Source organism: Rana temporaria, chromosome 6 (genome assembly GCF_905171775.1).
Source record: "Rana temporaria chromosome 6, aRanTem1.1, whole genome shotgun sequence".
Classification (NCBI taxonomy): domain Eukaryota; kingdom Metazoa; phylum Chordata; class Amphibia; order Anura; family Ranidae; genus Rana; species Rana temporaria.
The window spans coordinates 94,707,901-94,724,002 of NC_053494.1; the positions used below are offsets into that span (position 1 = coordinate 94,707,901).

The 16,102-nt window shown below is 43.4% G+C and overlaps 1 protein-coding gene across 3 annotated transcripts in view; it reads right to left on the reverse strand.

Moving 5' to 3' along the window:
• The window catches only part of LOC120943613 (katanin interacting protein), a 227,576-nt gene that overhangs the window by 37,576 nt on the left and 173,898 nt on the right, over positions 1-16,102 (reverse strand). For 2 of the 3 annotated variants that reach the window (XM_040357002.1, XM_040357000.1), the window contains 2 exons: positions 10,202-10,416; positions 9,085-9,160 (listed from right to left, as the gene is read on the reverse strand). In XM_040357002.1, the coding sequence (XP_040212936.1) occupies positions 9,085-9,160; positions 10,202-10,416 (291 nt within the window). The remainder of the gene's footprint in view (positions 1-9,084; positions 9,161-10,201; positions 10,417-16,102) is intronic. The other variant, XM_040357001.1, reaches the window with a different exon arrangement.

The following is a 16,102-nucleotide window of genomic DNA, read 5'->3' on the forward strand; positions in this document are numbered from 1 at the left end:
ATTATATTTTTATGTTTATTTTTTTGTGTATTCCACTATGGATTATAAAAAAAAAAATCATAGTTGCTTTTCTTCCATACACATGAGCTATAATACATTGGCTGATATTGTGTCTGACTGTGTGTGTGAGTTTGCTACGGCCCTTTCATAGCTGTTACTGACTGCAGACTGAGCATTCCTTGATGACGGTTGCCTCCACATGAATGAGATGAAGGGGGACACGTCACCACGCTTTTCGGCCACTTTTGGCGTGATGACATCACTATGTAACCGCACTTTAATTTGCTAAGTGGAGATGGCAACAAACGGATACATCCTCCCAGCTGTGATACCTCGTTCCTGTTAGTAGGAGCGTGGGCTCACATTACACGCATTGCTGGTATCACGTGCCCTTTCGGCAGGTGATTCTTTCAGCCAGTGATTGGATCATGATATTACCGTGCCTCTTGCTCCCATCCAGCAAAGTTCCCATTGGTCATTGCGTATGCCATTCACCCTCTTCTATGATGCAGTGGACACGTGATTCCGGTGGTTCCTCGCTCCTGGCGATGAGAGCGTAGGCCCATATGACGCGCACCACCGGTATCACGTGATCTCTTAAGCTAGGATTGGCCTGGACAGCGGTCATGTTATGTGCTTTTAGTTAGTCATGTTCTTATTGGCTGATAGGCCTGTCATTCATTTTCTCTTCATGGTGAGGCCTGGAGTGCATATGGTGATGCACTTCAATTACAGCTTGCACAGATTGCCTATCTAGGCTTCTCCCCACCGATGTTCCTACTCGTTTTCAGGCCTATTATGATTGTAGGACATTTGTTGGTTTACATATCACCTTCCCTCCACCGACACCTTGATTGACATTGAGGCTTGAGAGGCACGCCAGTTTGCTCACTTCCGGCCCCACCATTTTCAGGGGTGGAACCCCATTTATTGAACATATAAATACAGTAGCAATGTGGGGAGACAGACATATGGCCCTGTTGAAGACCACTTGTTTCGAAACTCGTCTGGCCAGCATTTTCTGCATCCCACATTGCTTTTAAACCTTTTTTGTATTCTTGTGATCACTTTTTATACATGTCATTCGGATGTATGACATTTTTATAAATAAACCTATTGGTTGACCTGCACCATTTGGAGCAGGGGTGCCCAACCTTTTGAAGAGCGAGGGCCACTTAAGCGACTTGGTAACTGGTCGCGGGCCACAATGAGCAGAGCCGGCGGATGCCACTCCTTAGAGGAGAATGGATGGTCCAATTTGGTCAGACTGACCGTGTAAAAGGGGCTCATGGCGGCTTTCACACTAATGCGCTGTGGTTTACTCGCACCGCGGGTGCAACACTGTGTACATTTGGCCTTTCTGCACTTTGCAATAGACTTCTATTATATTCTGAAGGTTTGGTGCACTTTCAGAAATCTCACCAAACTCGCAAGTAATAATAGAAGTCTATGGCTCAGTGCAGGTAACTCGCACCAGCAGTGCTCTGCATCTGCTGACTCATTTGAAAGCAGCCCAGTAACCACCAGAGAACAGATATTCCCATATATACACTGTGATTTTAGTAATAAACTGATCTTTAATAGCAGTATTCTATTCTATCCCAGAGAAGGAGGTCACGGGCCACATCAGAGGGCTCCGCAGGCCACATGTGGCCCCCGGGCCATTGGTTGGGCACCCCTGATTTGGAGCATTCCCCATATTCTTTTTCCTTGCTGGAGTCTGTAAGGAGACTTTTGTATTCATCTTCGACTGATTCCACTGAGCTCCTGCTGCATCTGCGTTGTTCATCAGTTGAGAATTGGCGATTCATCACTTTGATGTACTGGACCCTTCCCTTCACACGGTACTGGATACAGATCAACTAAGGTTTTTAAGCCTAATTGACCCACTGTCGTACGACATGTGTGTCCACCTCAGCTGGTAAGAGTACCCAACTTATTTATCTATGAAGAGTTCAGAAGTGACCACAGGCAACCCTATACCTCTCCCAGTATCTGGTGTCATCCTGACAGGAAGAGGCCTTATCCATTCTTTTTGCCTCTGTGGACTTGAATCCATGTTATATTTTGAGTTCATTTTATCATTGGACTTTTATTATCTTTATTCACTTATCAGAATTTCACAATATTGCTCTTTTTGTGATTGATTGGTTTATTCCCCATTTTTGTGTTTTGAGTACACTCACCAGTATTCACATGCACTTTGTTTTTAGTATTAGCGCTACACTAATTTTCCATCTTTTTCCATGTGGCCTCAGAATCTTCAATGTGCGTTTTGGCAAAGCTCAGTTGTGATTGCATGTGGCCTTTCTAGATGAGTGGCTTTTTTTCTTGCAACGCTCTCATACATGCCACATTTGTGGAGAATTTGTGATGTTATTCTTGCATGCACACAATGACCACTCTTTGTCATAAATTCCTGCAACTGCTTGAGAGCTGCTGTGGCCTCGTGGTAACCTCTCTGACCATTTTCCTCCTGGCTTTTTCATCCAGTTTGGCATGATGTCCTGATCCAGAGAGGGTCTGTGTTTTACCAAATAACTTTCACTTCTTAATAATAGACTTCACTGTGCTTCTAGGCATTGATAAAGCCTTTAAAAAAATGGTATCAATCTCCTGACTTGTGCCTGTATACAACTATATCCTGGAGATCTTTTGACAGTGCCTTGCCACCCATAGTTGATGGTTTGCTTGAGTTGCACTATCAGGGACTGAAATGCTCAAGGAGAGCTCTTTTCAAACTGAGCTCATTAAAATGATCACAGCTGATCACTTTTAAAAGTCAAATGGCTGCAGGAATCAGCCTTCAAACAATGTTAACCATTTACGGCCTGCCTGCTGTCATTATACGTCAGCACTTTGAAGAGGAATAGTGTTGTTATGACAGCAGCTAGCTGCCATAACCCTGGTATCTTCTTCAGTGGGCGATTCACTTTTAGATAAAAGTGGTCTCTGCGGCGGATTTGCCACAGTGATCACTTTTTGTCCCTCCGCCACTTACCGGACCAGCCGGCATCGGCGGAGGCGATCGCGTCTTCTTCTCTGTTAGGTATGGAGTGAAGGGAAGATGCCCCTCCACCCAGCTCCATACCATTGCAGGGCGGAAGCAACGTCACTTCCGCCCATAGCTCTTAAAGCAACATTTATTTTTTTCAAACTACATTTTTTATTGCATTTTAGTGTAATTATGAGATCTGAGGTCCTTTTGACCCCAGATCTTATATTCAAGAGGTCCTGTCATGCTTTTTTCGATTACAAGGGATGTTTACATTCCTTGATACAGGAATAAAAGTGATACAATTTTTTTTTTTAAACAACAGTGTAAAAATAAAAAGGTAAAATAAAGAATGAAAAAAAAAATTTAAACGTGCCCTGTCCTGCTGAGCTCACGTGCAGAAGCGAATGCATATGTGAGTAGCACCTGCATATGAAAACGGTGTTCAAACCACACATGTAAGGTATCACCGTGATTATTACAGCAAGAGCAATAATTCTAGCCCTAGACCTCCTCTGTAATTCAAAACATGCAACGTGTAGAATTTTTTAAACGTTGCATAAAGTTTGTCGCCATTCCACAAGCGGGCGCAACTTTGAAGCATGACATGTTTAGGTATGACAGCGTAACATCATCTTTCACAATATAAAAAAAAATGGGCTAACTTTACTGTTGCTTGTAAGACCGCTGCACAAATACTGTGTGACAAAAAGTATTGCAACGACCGCCATTTTATTCTCTAGGGTGTAAGAAAAAAAAGTAATATAAAATGTTTGGGGGTTCTAAGTAATTTTCTAGCAAAAAAAAAAAAAAAAAGTTTGAAAAATAGGCCCGGTCCTTAAGTGGTTAAAAAAGCCAGCACAAAAATACATGCATAATTGAGCTTCAGCCTACAGGGCCTGTGTGGTGAATTTGAAGGTAATTTATAAACTCCTCATCACACATCATGCAATCTATTCTAAACTGGGATACATGTGTTTGCTGTTTACATTTTTATAAGCAACTAGAAAGATTTTTGCCAATCCTCACAGCAGCTGTCACATTTCTATGTAAGGGGTACCCCATCTAGTGGAACATCATGCTCTAAATGCCAGACACATCTTTAACCGCTTCAGTACCGGGCACTTTTACCCCCTTCCTGTCAAGGCCAATTTTCAGTACGATCACACTTTGAATGACAATTGCACAGTCATGCAACGAGTGAGCCCAGTCACCCTGTCTTCTCTCCAGCGGCTAAAAGGACTCCAGGGAAAAGTGCCAGTCTGCACTTCTCTCCAGCAGCGGGTATGTTCTCTGAGAGAGGCAGAGGTTGGCTGGGTGAGTAATGCTATATTTGGGACACTTTATTTGGGGTACTGTGTGGATATCGGCATTGGGGTACTGGAACTACTGACTAACTTTGGAGACAACACGTCAGGGGCTCCTCCTGTGTTAGTCCCCTGCCACAAGGAAAGATGTGTGATGGGAGTCACTTTGGGCAGGGGGCCCGTGGAACCCAGAATCCCTTGGAAAGGTTGAAATAAACAGTTCATGTTCAGCAGCCAAAATGAGTACCATCTAGTTCTTGGTTGTAAGTGGTTTGGAATAGCCGATATCTATATTTAGACTGGAGGAAGCGGTATATGACAAAAGCACTTAAGTGGAGTGTGGGCATCTCACTACATTACATGTGTTAACGGGCACAAGTCCATTTGCACCCGCCAGCCCATAAAGGGTAATTGGTCTATTCGATCAGGTCTGCATGAAAAATTGCCAGGCAGACCTGATCGGAACAGTCATGTGAAAGGAGCCTTAGAAAGAAGGCCTAGTGTTTACTATATAGCCACTTCAAAAAGAATCATAACACTGCTCTTTTACAACATTATTAAAAAACCCTGACCTCATAAGCTTCGAAAATTGAAGGAGGAGAAACTAACCAAGAAAAAATCCTGAAGGATCTTGCCACATCCAAAATGTAGAAATGTATATAGGGAATGCCCTAGGTATAGTGCGGGCAAGAAACAAAACAGTGTGTATGAAAAAGGAGGTACAAGGAAGTATAACAAATACAAAATGTTTATTCCAAATAGAAAAATACACATGAACATTTAAAACATTAAATCGAACAAAGAATATGAAAATATAGCTGCTACTTGTTGCTAACACAATAAACTTATGGACATCAAGTCAAGTAAGAATTGTGGTCACAACAGAACCCTTTGTTGTGACCACATTTCTTACTTGACGTCCATAAGTTTATTGTGTTAGCAACAAGTAACAGCTGTATAATCATATTTTTTTTTCCATTTAATGTTTTAAATGTTCATGTGTATTCTTCTATTTGGAATAAAATATTTGTATTTTTTAGACCTCATAAAGTTCTGACGATGATATTTAAAAGTGTAGAATTTAGATGAACAGGCACTTTCAATAACTCTATTTTACATTCACCAACTAATAGTATGTAAATTGCAAATACTAGGAACTTTATTTAAAAATGCGGAGGCCATTTTGCAAACTCTAGGCAATTTGTGAGCGGTCAGCTTATGCCTCTTACTAAAACTTGCAGCCTGGAAAGTGCGGATGTAAGGTTGGATGACAGCTTAGATGAGGAAGTGGAAAACAACAAGATGGCGGAGAGCTTCTGTGGGATGCAGAGCAGACCAGAAGTGACGTCATTGGCATGTCAGGGGGTGGAGCTGTGCATTTTAAAGGGGTTGTAAAGGTTTGTTTTTTTATTTTCTAAATAAGTTCCTTTAAGCTAGTGAATTGTTGGTTCACTTACATTTTCCTTCGATTTCCCGTCGAAATATTTTTTTTCTTTGTTTTCTTTGTCTGAATTCCTCACTTCCTGTTCTTCCTCAGTAAGCTGTTCTGGCTGACTAACCCCCATGGATGATGGTGGCAAGCTTACTGAGGAGAAACAGGAAGTGAGAAATTCAGACAAAGAAAACATTTTTAGAATGGAAATTTAAAACCCCTTTAAGGCCTCCCAAGCCTCGTTCTCAAGCTAACCTTAGCATCTTTTTAGCTCTGTACAGTTTAGTAGTTGCTCCTATTAGTTTGAAAACTGTTAAATCTGAACTCCTGGCACAAATACTTTCATTTAAAGCTGAACTCCAGCTTTTGATACACTATATATAGTTCCTTGGTCATTAACTAACATGTCAGGCCACTAGATGTGCGGTATAAACTGAATGTAGTACAACATACTGCACTGTGTTCTGGGTTTGAGCCGAGACAGTAGAGTCTGGCGCTCAGCCATTCAGAGAAAGCAATGTATTCTAGCAATGAATACAATGCTTGCTCTGATTGGCCAATTGGCTGATTGGCGGGGCTGATGTCACCACCTCTGACCCAGCCAGAGGAAGCTTTGTATTAATACAAGAGATTCAGCTATGTGTAAAAGGTGAAGGCACACTATGAGTTAAGTCCAAGGAGGTGAGTAACATCACCTGGACTTCTCCATTTATTTTGGACAGGTTTATAATACTCCCAAGAAGACAGGTATAGAGCTGTATTTCCTAAAGCCCGATGCTGATCTTTCTGATCCCTGCATCTACAGCAGTAGAATCGCTGCAGCTGCTATGCCCAGCCCTCCCCACCTCCTGCCCAATCACTGAAGCCTTATTATGTAAACACATTCATAAAACAGGCTTCTGTGAATGGGCAGGAGGGGAGGGGCAGGTATAGTTGCTGTGTGTGCTTCTCCCTTCTCAGATCTAGGCATGTCTCTCTGGCACAGCAATAAACCTGTCAGATGTAAATAATAGAGGGAAGTCCAGGAGATGTCATGCACCTTCTTGGATTTAACTCATAGTGTGCCTTCAATTTTTACAAAGTGGCTGAATTCTTGGAATTCAGATTTATAGCGGAGGTCCGGCTAAAAAAAATAAAATAAAAAATAAATAAAAGTCAGCAGCTACAAACACCCTTTTAATAAGGACACTTACCTGCCCAGAGTGCCCGCGATGTCGGCAGCCGAAGCCGAGCAATCACTCGGGTCTCGGCTGCCCCGCTGCCATCCTCAGTGAGGGAATCAGGAAGTAAAGCATTGCGGCTTCACTGCCTGATTCCCTACTGTGCATGCGCGAGCCGCGCGGCGCTATGTCAATGGGCGGATGTCTCCTGGGATACACATAAGGTCCGAGAAGATACCGCTCTACATTTCCCAGGAGGCAGCGTGATGAGGAGAAGAAAGAAGACCCACCACGGTCAACTTTTTTGTAGCCTTTTTGGCTATTTTTTTTTAAGGATGTACCTCTGCTTTGAGGTGCCATGAAGTCACAGGGGGAATGTACAGCGGGAGAAATGTGTGCAACATCCTGCACAAAGGCCTTAATTAAGGAATGATAGGCCAACAGCCTTTGAAACGAGACAGCCAGGGCTGGGATTTGCTCATGATGGTACTCAAGGCCAGATGCCAGTCCAGATCAGACTAAAGAAAGAACATGAAGTGTCCCACTCAATACTTTCTAGGATAGAATTTCCTAGACTTTCACCACACAAAGCATGTCTTTCAGGTAAGCACTACTAGTGGTGGACTTTCTAGCTTTCAGGAGAGTAGAAGTAACGGAATTCGATAGAACCCTATCCCTAAGGAACAGCTATGTCTCTATGCCAGTGACCGAGTGCAGGATGGTGGTCTGGCTCTTGTGACGGAAGGTCTGGATGATCCACAAGGGCCCAAGGAGAGTTCACAAGGAGTCTGAACATGTCCGAGTACCACATCCTCCAGGTCCAGTTCATTGCAATTGAAATCACTGGATTGCCCTCCATCTCAATACTTTGGAGCAGACCAGGGATAAGCTATAGAGGAGAAAAGGAGTAGATTAAAATAAACTTATTCCAGTCACTAGAGCATCCATTGTGCAGGCAAAAAGGGTCCCTGGTGATAAACCTGTCCAGATTTTTCTTGAATATGAATGCCAGAAGGTCCACATCCGGCGCCCCTTAATTTTTGCAGATATATGCAGTTTTGTCCAAGTAAGGATCAAGTCCGCTAATCTTAGAGCAATGCAAACCTCCTTGATTTTGGAAGTAGGCTACTTCCTTGATATTTTCAGACTGGTTTCTGGTCCATTAACTTTGCAGTTGTGAGGTTCAGCGTTGAAGGGACAACAAACATGCCATGAGTTTTAGGATGTTAATGAGCTTCCTGTGATAATCAAGTTCCCTGCATCTAAAGGGCATCCAGCCTCCCCAGCAAAACTGACTCCCATTAATCATTTGAACTTTCCATGTCTTTAAGAAAAAAATTTCCCTGACTTCAGTGCTGGAAATCCACCACATCAGGGAAAGTACGGTCTTGTAGGTCAGAAGCATGGAGCGGTCCAAGCACCAGGTTTGTTTGTCCCACACTGACTGTTGAGTTGCACATTCTGGATTGAAAATGGGTGCAAGGCCCAAGACCCTTATATGCAGGCACAAATTAAGGGCCAAATCTGAACAACCCAGGGCCGTGAATGGAGGGGCAGAAGTTTGTCCTGAAGTAGGAAGATCTTTAACACAGCCATGTCCAAAGCCAGGCCCAGGTAGTCCAACAAGTCAGTTCCAGCCACAAGGGAGGAACAAACCTTTAAGAGAATATCATCCAGGTATCACTCAACTTAAATCCCTTGAGAACGGGGCAAAGCTAGGACCGGGCCAGGACCTTAGTGAAGGCCCAGGGGGCTGTGAACAGGTCAAAAAGAAGGGTGACAAACTGGTGATGCTGAGTGCCCACAGCAAAGCAGAGATAGCTTTTGTAAGGGAGAAAAATAGTAATCTCCTAGCAAGTATTTCTGATGCCCGCTGGAGCCAGAAAATACAGAGGAAGGAGGAAAGCAAGGTTGAGAAAAGTTGAGAGATTTACGATTCAGAATGGGCTGAATGCTGCTATTTGCCTTTGGAACTGTGAACAGGTCCCGGTATTTTTGTTCAATACATTTTTATTGAGAAAATAAGTGCAACAGTCATGACTTCGTACAAATAGTGTATCATACATACAGTCTGTAAGGAGGACCAAAACATTATTTTACCGTTGTCTAGGCAATAGTGGACAAATCAGTAAGTTATTAACCGGACAGTATGTATGGGGAAGTGAAGTTTGCGTGATTTAAAATACTTACATTTACCACTGTATACACCAGGTACAGTGCTGGAAAGATTTGGAGGACTTTCTGCTTTAAATTTCATATCAATAAGCTGTAAAACAGAAGAAAAAAAAATGTAAATTGCAAACTGCAATACCACAGATATATACAATACAATATAAAGCATATTTAGTATATGGAAGATTAATAAATTATCATGTGGTTATGCTTTGTTTGTTTCCTAAACTTTTCAACAGCCAATCACAGTTTCAAAGGAGGTAAAAGACTGGACTGCAAAGGTGGAAACAGCAATATCCCATCTAAAGTGAAGATCATTAAAATTAGCTGACTACTAAAAATTGTTATCTTGGAGAATTTGTGGGCAAGAAGAAGGAAAGTAGTATTTGTAAAACGATGTCATTTGCCACCAAGTTTGGATTTTGCTTTTTATTTTTAGAGGGACTTTGGGGGTTATTTACGAAAGGCAAATCCACTTTACACTACAAGTGCAAAGTGCACTTAAAATTGCACTTGGAAGTGCAGTCGCTGTAAATCTGAAATAAGGGGAAGCTCTGCTGATTTTATCATCCAATCATGTGCAAACTAAAAATGCTGTTTTTTATTTGCATGTCCCCCTCAGGTCTACAGCGACTGCACTTGAAAGTTTGCACTTTTATTGCAAAGTGGATTTGCCTTTCGTAAATAACCACCTGTGTGTTAAAGGGGTTGTAAACCCTCAAGGTTTTTCACTTTAATACATATTATGCATTAAGGTGAAAAACCTCTTGTGATGCAGCTGCCCCCAGAGCCCCCCTTTTACTTACCAGAACCCAGTCTTTCCAGCGATAGGGACGAGCACACCAGCTCCAGCCAGTGTCCTGGGTCCTGACTGGATAGATTGAAAGCAGCACAGCCATTGGCTCCCGCTGTTGTCAAGGGGGTGGGGCCGAGTCCTGCTGTCTGTCTCAATAGACGCAGCAGTAGGACATGGGAGCGCACCCGCACGAGTGCCCCGATGGCCTCCAACGGGGCACTCAAGAAGAGGAGGAGCCAGGAGCACCGCTGAGTGACCCCAGAAAAGGAGGATCGGGGCCACTCTGTACAAAACCACACAGAGGTGGAAAGTATGACATGTTTTTTTTTGTTTTCGAACCTTTGTCATCACCTGTATATTTTCACTGAAGTCTGCCTCTGTCATTGGCATTCCCTCTCCACCATTGTCTGCGGTTTTTGGACGAACGCTCACTTTTTCTTCATCTATCTGAACACCTGTGTTTTCCAAATCCTCATCAAATGTATGATCATAAACTGATATTGCCTGCAAAATTTCATCGCTGGTGGTGAACAATATTGTATCCCCAAATTGTTCTGCAGTTGAGAAATAAAAAAATGAAAGGTAAAGTAGACAAACAGAATATAGATAACATTATGTTTTAAAATACTTTCTGCAAAATCACGCTGTGTGTGTAAAACTTGCAATTGTGCACAATGAAATTTTATCTAGCAATAATGCTTCAATATACACAGCGATTGAAAACCTTTGTACCTCTACTGAGAACAGACTTTTCTTGATCTTTCTACAAACCAGGTTGCTGCTGTTATACCGTGTAATATACACCTGTGAAAAAGTGACCCCCAAATACCCTACGGGTAACAGCGCTACCTAAAACAATGTTGCATACACAAACATGAATATAAAATTATAATACCACATTAGTTCAATGAATAATCCACTGATCCTCCTGTTGATCGGTAACTTCCTATTTAAAAATATGCTTACCCTGGGGCAAGTACCCAAACCCTTAGGACAGGGATATGCAATTAGCGGACCTCCAGCTGTTGCAAAACTACAAGTCCCATCATGCTTCTGACTCTGGTGTCATGCTTGTGGCTGTCAGAGTCTTGCTATGCCTCATGGGAATTGTAGTTCTGCAACAGCTGGAGGTCCGCTAATTGCATATCCCCGCCTTAGGAAATTACTCTACAGAACAGCGCAGTAGCATCTTCTTTGCATTCCTTGGGATTTCACCAGTAAGATGGTGATGTCACACTTGTCTAGGCACTGTAAACAGGAACGGGGTAATTATTAACTTATTTTATCACCCAACGGGAGTTTTTTGACAGTTTTGTGCAGCAAATTATAATTGGGAAAGTATTTACTGTTATTTAAGAGCAAGGTCTGCTTTATAAAATATTTTTCTGTTGTTCAGAAAAAGAAAGAAAAGGTGAGTGTGCATATTCTTTTTCACCTGGCCACGTTTCAGTTTATTCAACAAGGAGACAGTGTTGTTTTAAAGTTTGAATACGTCTATAAGCAAGACTTCAGATCTATGATATTAATGATCTATCAATCTGTCGTTATTGCTTTGTTTTATACTCTGTCATGTCTATTCAACAGAAAAAGGGGTTTAGAAAAGTTTTTTTTCATTCCTGTCTACATGACAGATGTAAGACATAACAGAAAAAGAAATCTCTATTTTGGCAGAAACAAAAAGTTATTTAAAATCTGATAGAAAAATCTCAATGGGACACTGAGAGCATGAGAGAATTACTAATTCCTTTTGATAACGCTGGATGCCTAGCTATTATACCGACCTACAACAAATATTGGAATCCTAAGACTCTTTTAAAGCATGCATGTTTTGGGTCTGCTACTCCAAAAAATGGCGACACTGGCAAAAAACATTTTTAGAAGAAACATAGAAAATTATGTAAAAACTGCGCTAAATCAATAACTTAAAGTGGAGTTTCCATCCCATATTTTTTTTTTTTCATTATTGTGCTCATTAGACCTAAAAAAGTAAAAAAATAAAACATTTTTTTTTTTTACTCATCTGGAAACGCCTGTTGCTATGCGGTTCCACGAAATCTGCCTTTGAAACCACCTAGGATTCTGACATCATCTCCCTCTAATGCTCCTGGGAAATGCGTGTCATCATTTCCCAGGATGCAGTGCGCTGTCCAATTATCACTCCCCATTCAAGACTTCCAGGAAGTAAGTGCTTGTAGGCTTCACAATGCCCACAAGCAAAATGACAACGGTGTAGACATAGTTTTATAAACTATCTTTTTTGAATATCTATGCGGATCGGCGGCGGATTGTAAAATAGTAAGTGACCGGATTTATATTATAAAAATGCAGGATGAAAGGACATACATTTAAAAAATGCCAATTGTGGTTGGAACTCTGCTTTAACTCTATAAGCAGCAACTCTCTTGTAAGACATATGTACAGTTCAAAAATAGGTAAGTGATGTAGCAATATATCAAAGTGTTGATACTCTTGATGTGCATCCCCACCATCCAACACAATAGAAAATGATCCGTGTAACAATGACACCACCAAAGGCAGAAATGATTGCTTACCAGCTCCAAATGGGCTCTTGTTACAAGAGGTCGTTCATGCTTGTGGCTATAGCCCAGCCAAGGTCTTTAACAGTTCCCGGAGCTCTCCTGTTCTTAGCGAACTAAGCAAGGAGTTCGCTAAGTACAGGAGAGCTCTGGAAACTGTTAAACGCCTTGGCTGGGCTATAGACACGAGACCTCTTGTAATGAGAGCTCATTTGGAGCTGGTAAGCAGACATGTCTGCCTTGTTTGGTGGTGGCATTGTTGCACGGGACACTTTCTATTGTGTTGGATGGTGGAGATGCACATCAAGAGTATCAACACTTAAAAATTAAAGATATTGTTACATCACATTTGGACACTTTTTTTTTTTTTTTTCATTTTTCACAGTTTTTATTTAGCGCAACTCTATATTTTTACCTATTTTTAGAAAAAACGCCAGAGATTGTAGCTCCAATACTTCTTTCATGACAGGGTCTTTTTGTAACTGGGCAGAAGATCTAATGCTTCCCAAGACCAACTTTAAAGGAGTTGTAAAGGTAGAATTTTTTTTATCATTGAGATAAAATGTCTTCTGTGTGCAGCAGCTTCCCTCAGCCCCCCTAAGGCCCTGTACACGCGGTCGGTTTGGTCCGATGAGAATGAACCAAAGTTCATTTTCATCGGACCAAACCAACCGTGTGTATAGGCCATCGGTCTGTTTTCCTTCGGTCCAAAATTTTAAAACATGCTTCAAAACTGAACCAATGGACCGCTGCCCCATCGAACCAAACCGATGGTTAGTACAGAAAAGCATCGGTTCAAAACCCGCGCATGTTTAGAATCAAGTCGACGCATGCTTGGAAGCATTGAACTTCGTTTTTTTCAGCACGTCGTGTGTTTTACGTCACCGCGTTCTGACCTGATCGGATTTTGAACTGATGGTGTGTACACACATCAGGCCGTCAGGCCACTTCAGCGGTGAACCGATGAAAACGGTCCGTCGGACAATTCTCATCGGTTTTGTCCGACCGTGTGTACGGGGCCTTACACTTACCTGAGGTCCCCCTCTGTCCAGCGATGGTTACGAATGTCTCAGCCATCCAAGAATCTCCCTCCTGATTGACTGAGAGCAGTCATTGGCTGTCACTGCTGTCCATCAAAGTCAGCTAGCCAATCAGGGGAGAGATGGGCGGGGCAGGGTTGGGGCTCCATGTCTGAATGGACACAGAGAGCTGTGATTCAGTTTGGGTGCCCCCATAGCAATCTGCTTGCTGTGTGGGCACTGGACAGGAGGGAGGGGTAGGGATTACAGAAGAGGGATTTGCTTTGTGCAAATCCACTGCAACAGAGCAGGTATATATAAACATATTTGTTATTTGTATAGGAAAAAAATAGGATTTTTTGTACTTACCGTAAAATCCTTTTCTCTGAGTCCATGGACGGACACAGCTCCTTAAATCTTGACAAGTGGGTTATGTTCCCTGTTTACAGGAGAGGGCTAGGCAGAAACATGTTAAATAGTTAAATACATGTTACAATAACAGAGTTGAACAGCCCCGCCCAGGGGGCGGTCCCTCCAGACATAACCCTCCTCACTGCAGCATGCAGCCTCAGTTCGTAACAAGCAGTACAAACCTAGGAGGGGTGGGAGCTGTGTCCGTCCATGGACTCAGAGAAAAGGATTTTACGGTGAGTACAAAAAATCCTATTTTCTCTTATCGTCCATGGACGGACAAAGCTCCTTAAATCTTGACAAGTGTGATGTCCCCAAGCAGTGTCAAAAACAAGGGGTTGGAAATACATCAGTAAAACCAATTTTTTTTTTTTCAAAAAGTATTTATTGAGTTTTTCAAAGAATATATAAAACGATAAAATAAGCATGTTAACAAAAACAGGAAGAGGGCATTTGCCCCAGTAGTACTACGTCATTAGCAAAATGGACTAAGCATCCATTAGACAAGAGATTGAGGCATATTATTCACACGCCCCAAAAGGGGTGGGGTAAAAGGTGGACATTGTTAATACAAAGGTATAAACTGGTAGGATCTATGAGGTAAACAGATGACCTGAGTTTGCATGAAAAAATTAGTTAACAAACACCTATGAGTATCACTTCAACAGTGTGGTGGAACAAACAAAAGTAAAAGTGGGGGGGTGGGGAAGGGGCAGGGATGGACTGGCCATTGGGACTACAGGGAGTTTCCCGGTGGGCTGATGGCTCAGTGGGCCGGCTTCAGTGACAGTGGACCGCCACCCCCTTTCGCTCCTCTATCTCTCCCTTCCCGCAGCGCTCACCTGGGGGGAACAAAGAAGCAGGGGGAGGACCAGAGGAGCAGGGGGGACGACAGAGGAGCATAGGGGAGGGAACAGACAGCTGACTCAACAGCTATGGCCTGGAAGTTTCTCACTTCTACCTAATCTTATCCCATGAGGGGGGCACCAAACTGATTCTTTGCCCCGGGTGAAATAATGTCTAGCTTCCCCACTGGTACTGCCTATAAGAGTACCAGTACCAGCCATTCTACTCTAATAAAGTAGAACGGCTAGTGGCTAGTGAAGGGGGAGAGGGGGCTTGGGTGGCCGGGGGGGGTGCAGGAGTTGTCCGGCCGCCGTGGGAGAGACCTGTCAAAATGGGCCAGTCTGGATGAAGTCCAGGGCCAAATTTTTGTCCCAGTCCAGCCCTGGGAAGGGGGGTGGGGGGAGCACGGAGAGATAGCAGGTCTTTGCAAGTGGGGGGGGGGGGGGTAAAACCAATTTGGGTGGTGAACCCTATGGCCGACCGCTGCCATCGGGGACGAAGTGTGAACCTAAGATCACCCGGGCGCGGAGTCTAAGACCCAGTTTTGTATTCAGCAGAGCCCCTGATGGTGGGGATGGCCTTGGCCGCAACTGGATCCAGGTCACGACCCCGAGATTCCCTAGGTCACACTCCACAGGGAGAGAGGGTAAGCAGCCAGCAGGACAAACGGTGGTGATGGGTAGGCAGAGGTCAGGGCAACAGGCAGACAAGAATAACCGTGGGACAGGCAAATGGTCAGGGGCACAGGCAGACAAGGATAAGTCAGGAACAAGACAAAACGGTACACGGAAAGATGATCGTAGCACACTGCAAACAGGAACCAGCAAACTACACTGCAGAAAGGAACTAAGCAAATGAACACTGTTGAACAGCACTGCAGACCTGTAGAGCAATGGTTAATATAGGCTTCCTGGAATGGCCTGGGTGGGGCCATACAGGAAGAGGAAGTGATAAAAAGGGGAACCAGAACAGGGTCAGGCCTTTAATGAACACATGGAGATCAGGTAAGCAGACAGACTTTGTTGCAAATCCATGACAGAAAGAAGCTTCAGAAGATGCACTCACAGCAACGACCAAGTTGCCGCCTTGCATACCTGTGAAACCGATGCATGATGTCGAAAAAAAAACGGAAGCACCAATTGCCCTGGTCGAAAGTGCCGTGACCGGAAAGGGAGCCCGCCCCTTAAGAGCATAGGCCTGTATGACAGCCTACCTGATACACAGAGAAATGGTGGTCGACGAGACCGCCAGGCCCTTTTGTGGACCAGACACCTACACAAAAGAGAGTCAGATCTCCGTAACGGAGCTGAAGCAGGGTGGTACACCCGCGAAGCACGTACCACGCCTAAAGTATAAAAAAGGCAACCTCCGTAGGATGCGGCGGGCCGAGGACAGAAGGATGGAAGAACAATGTCCTTATTCCGGCG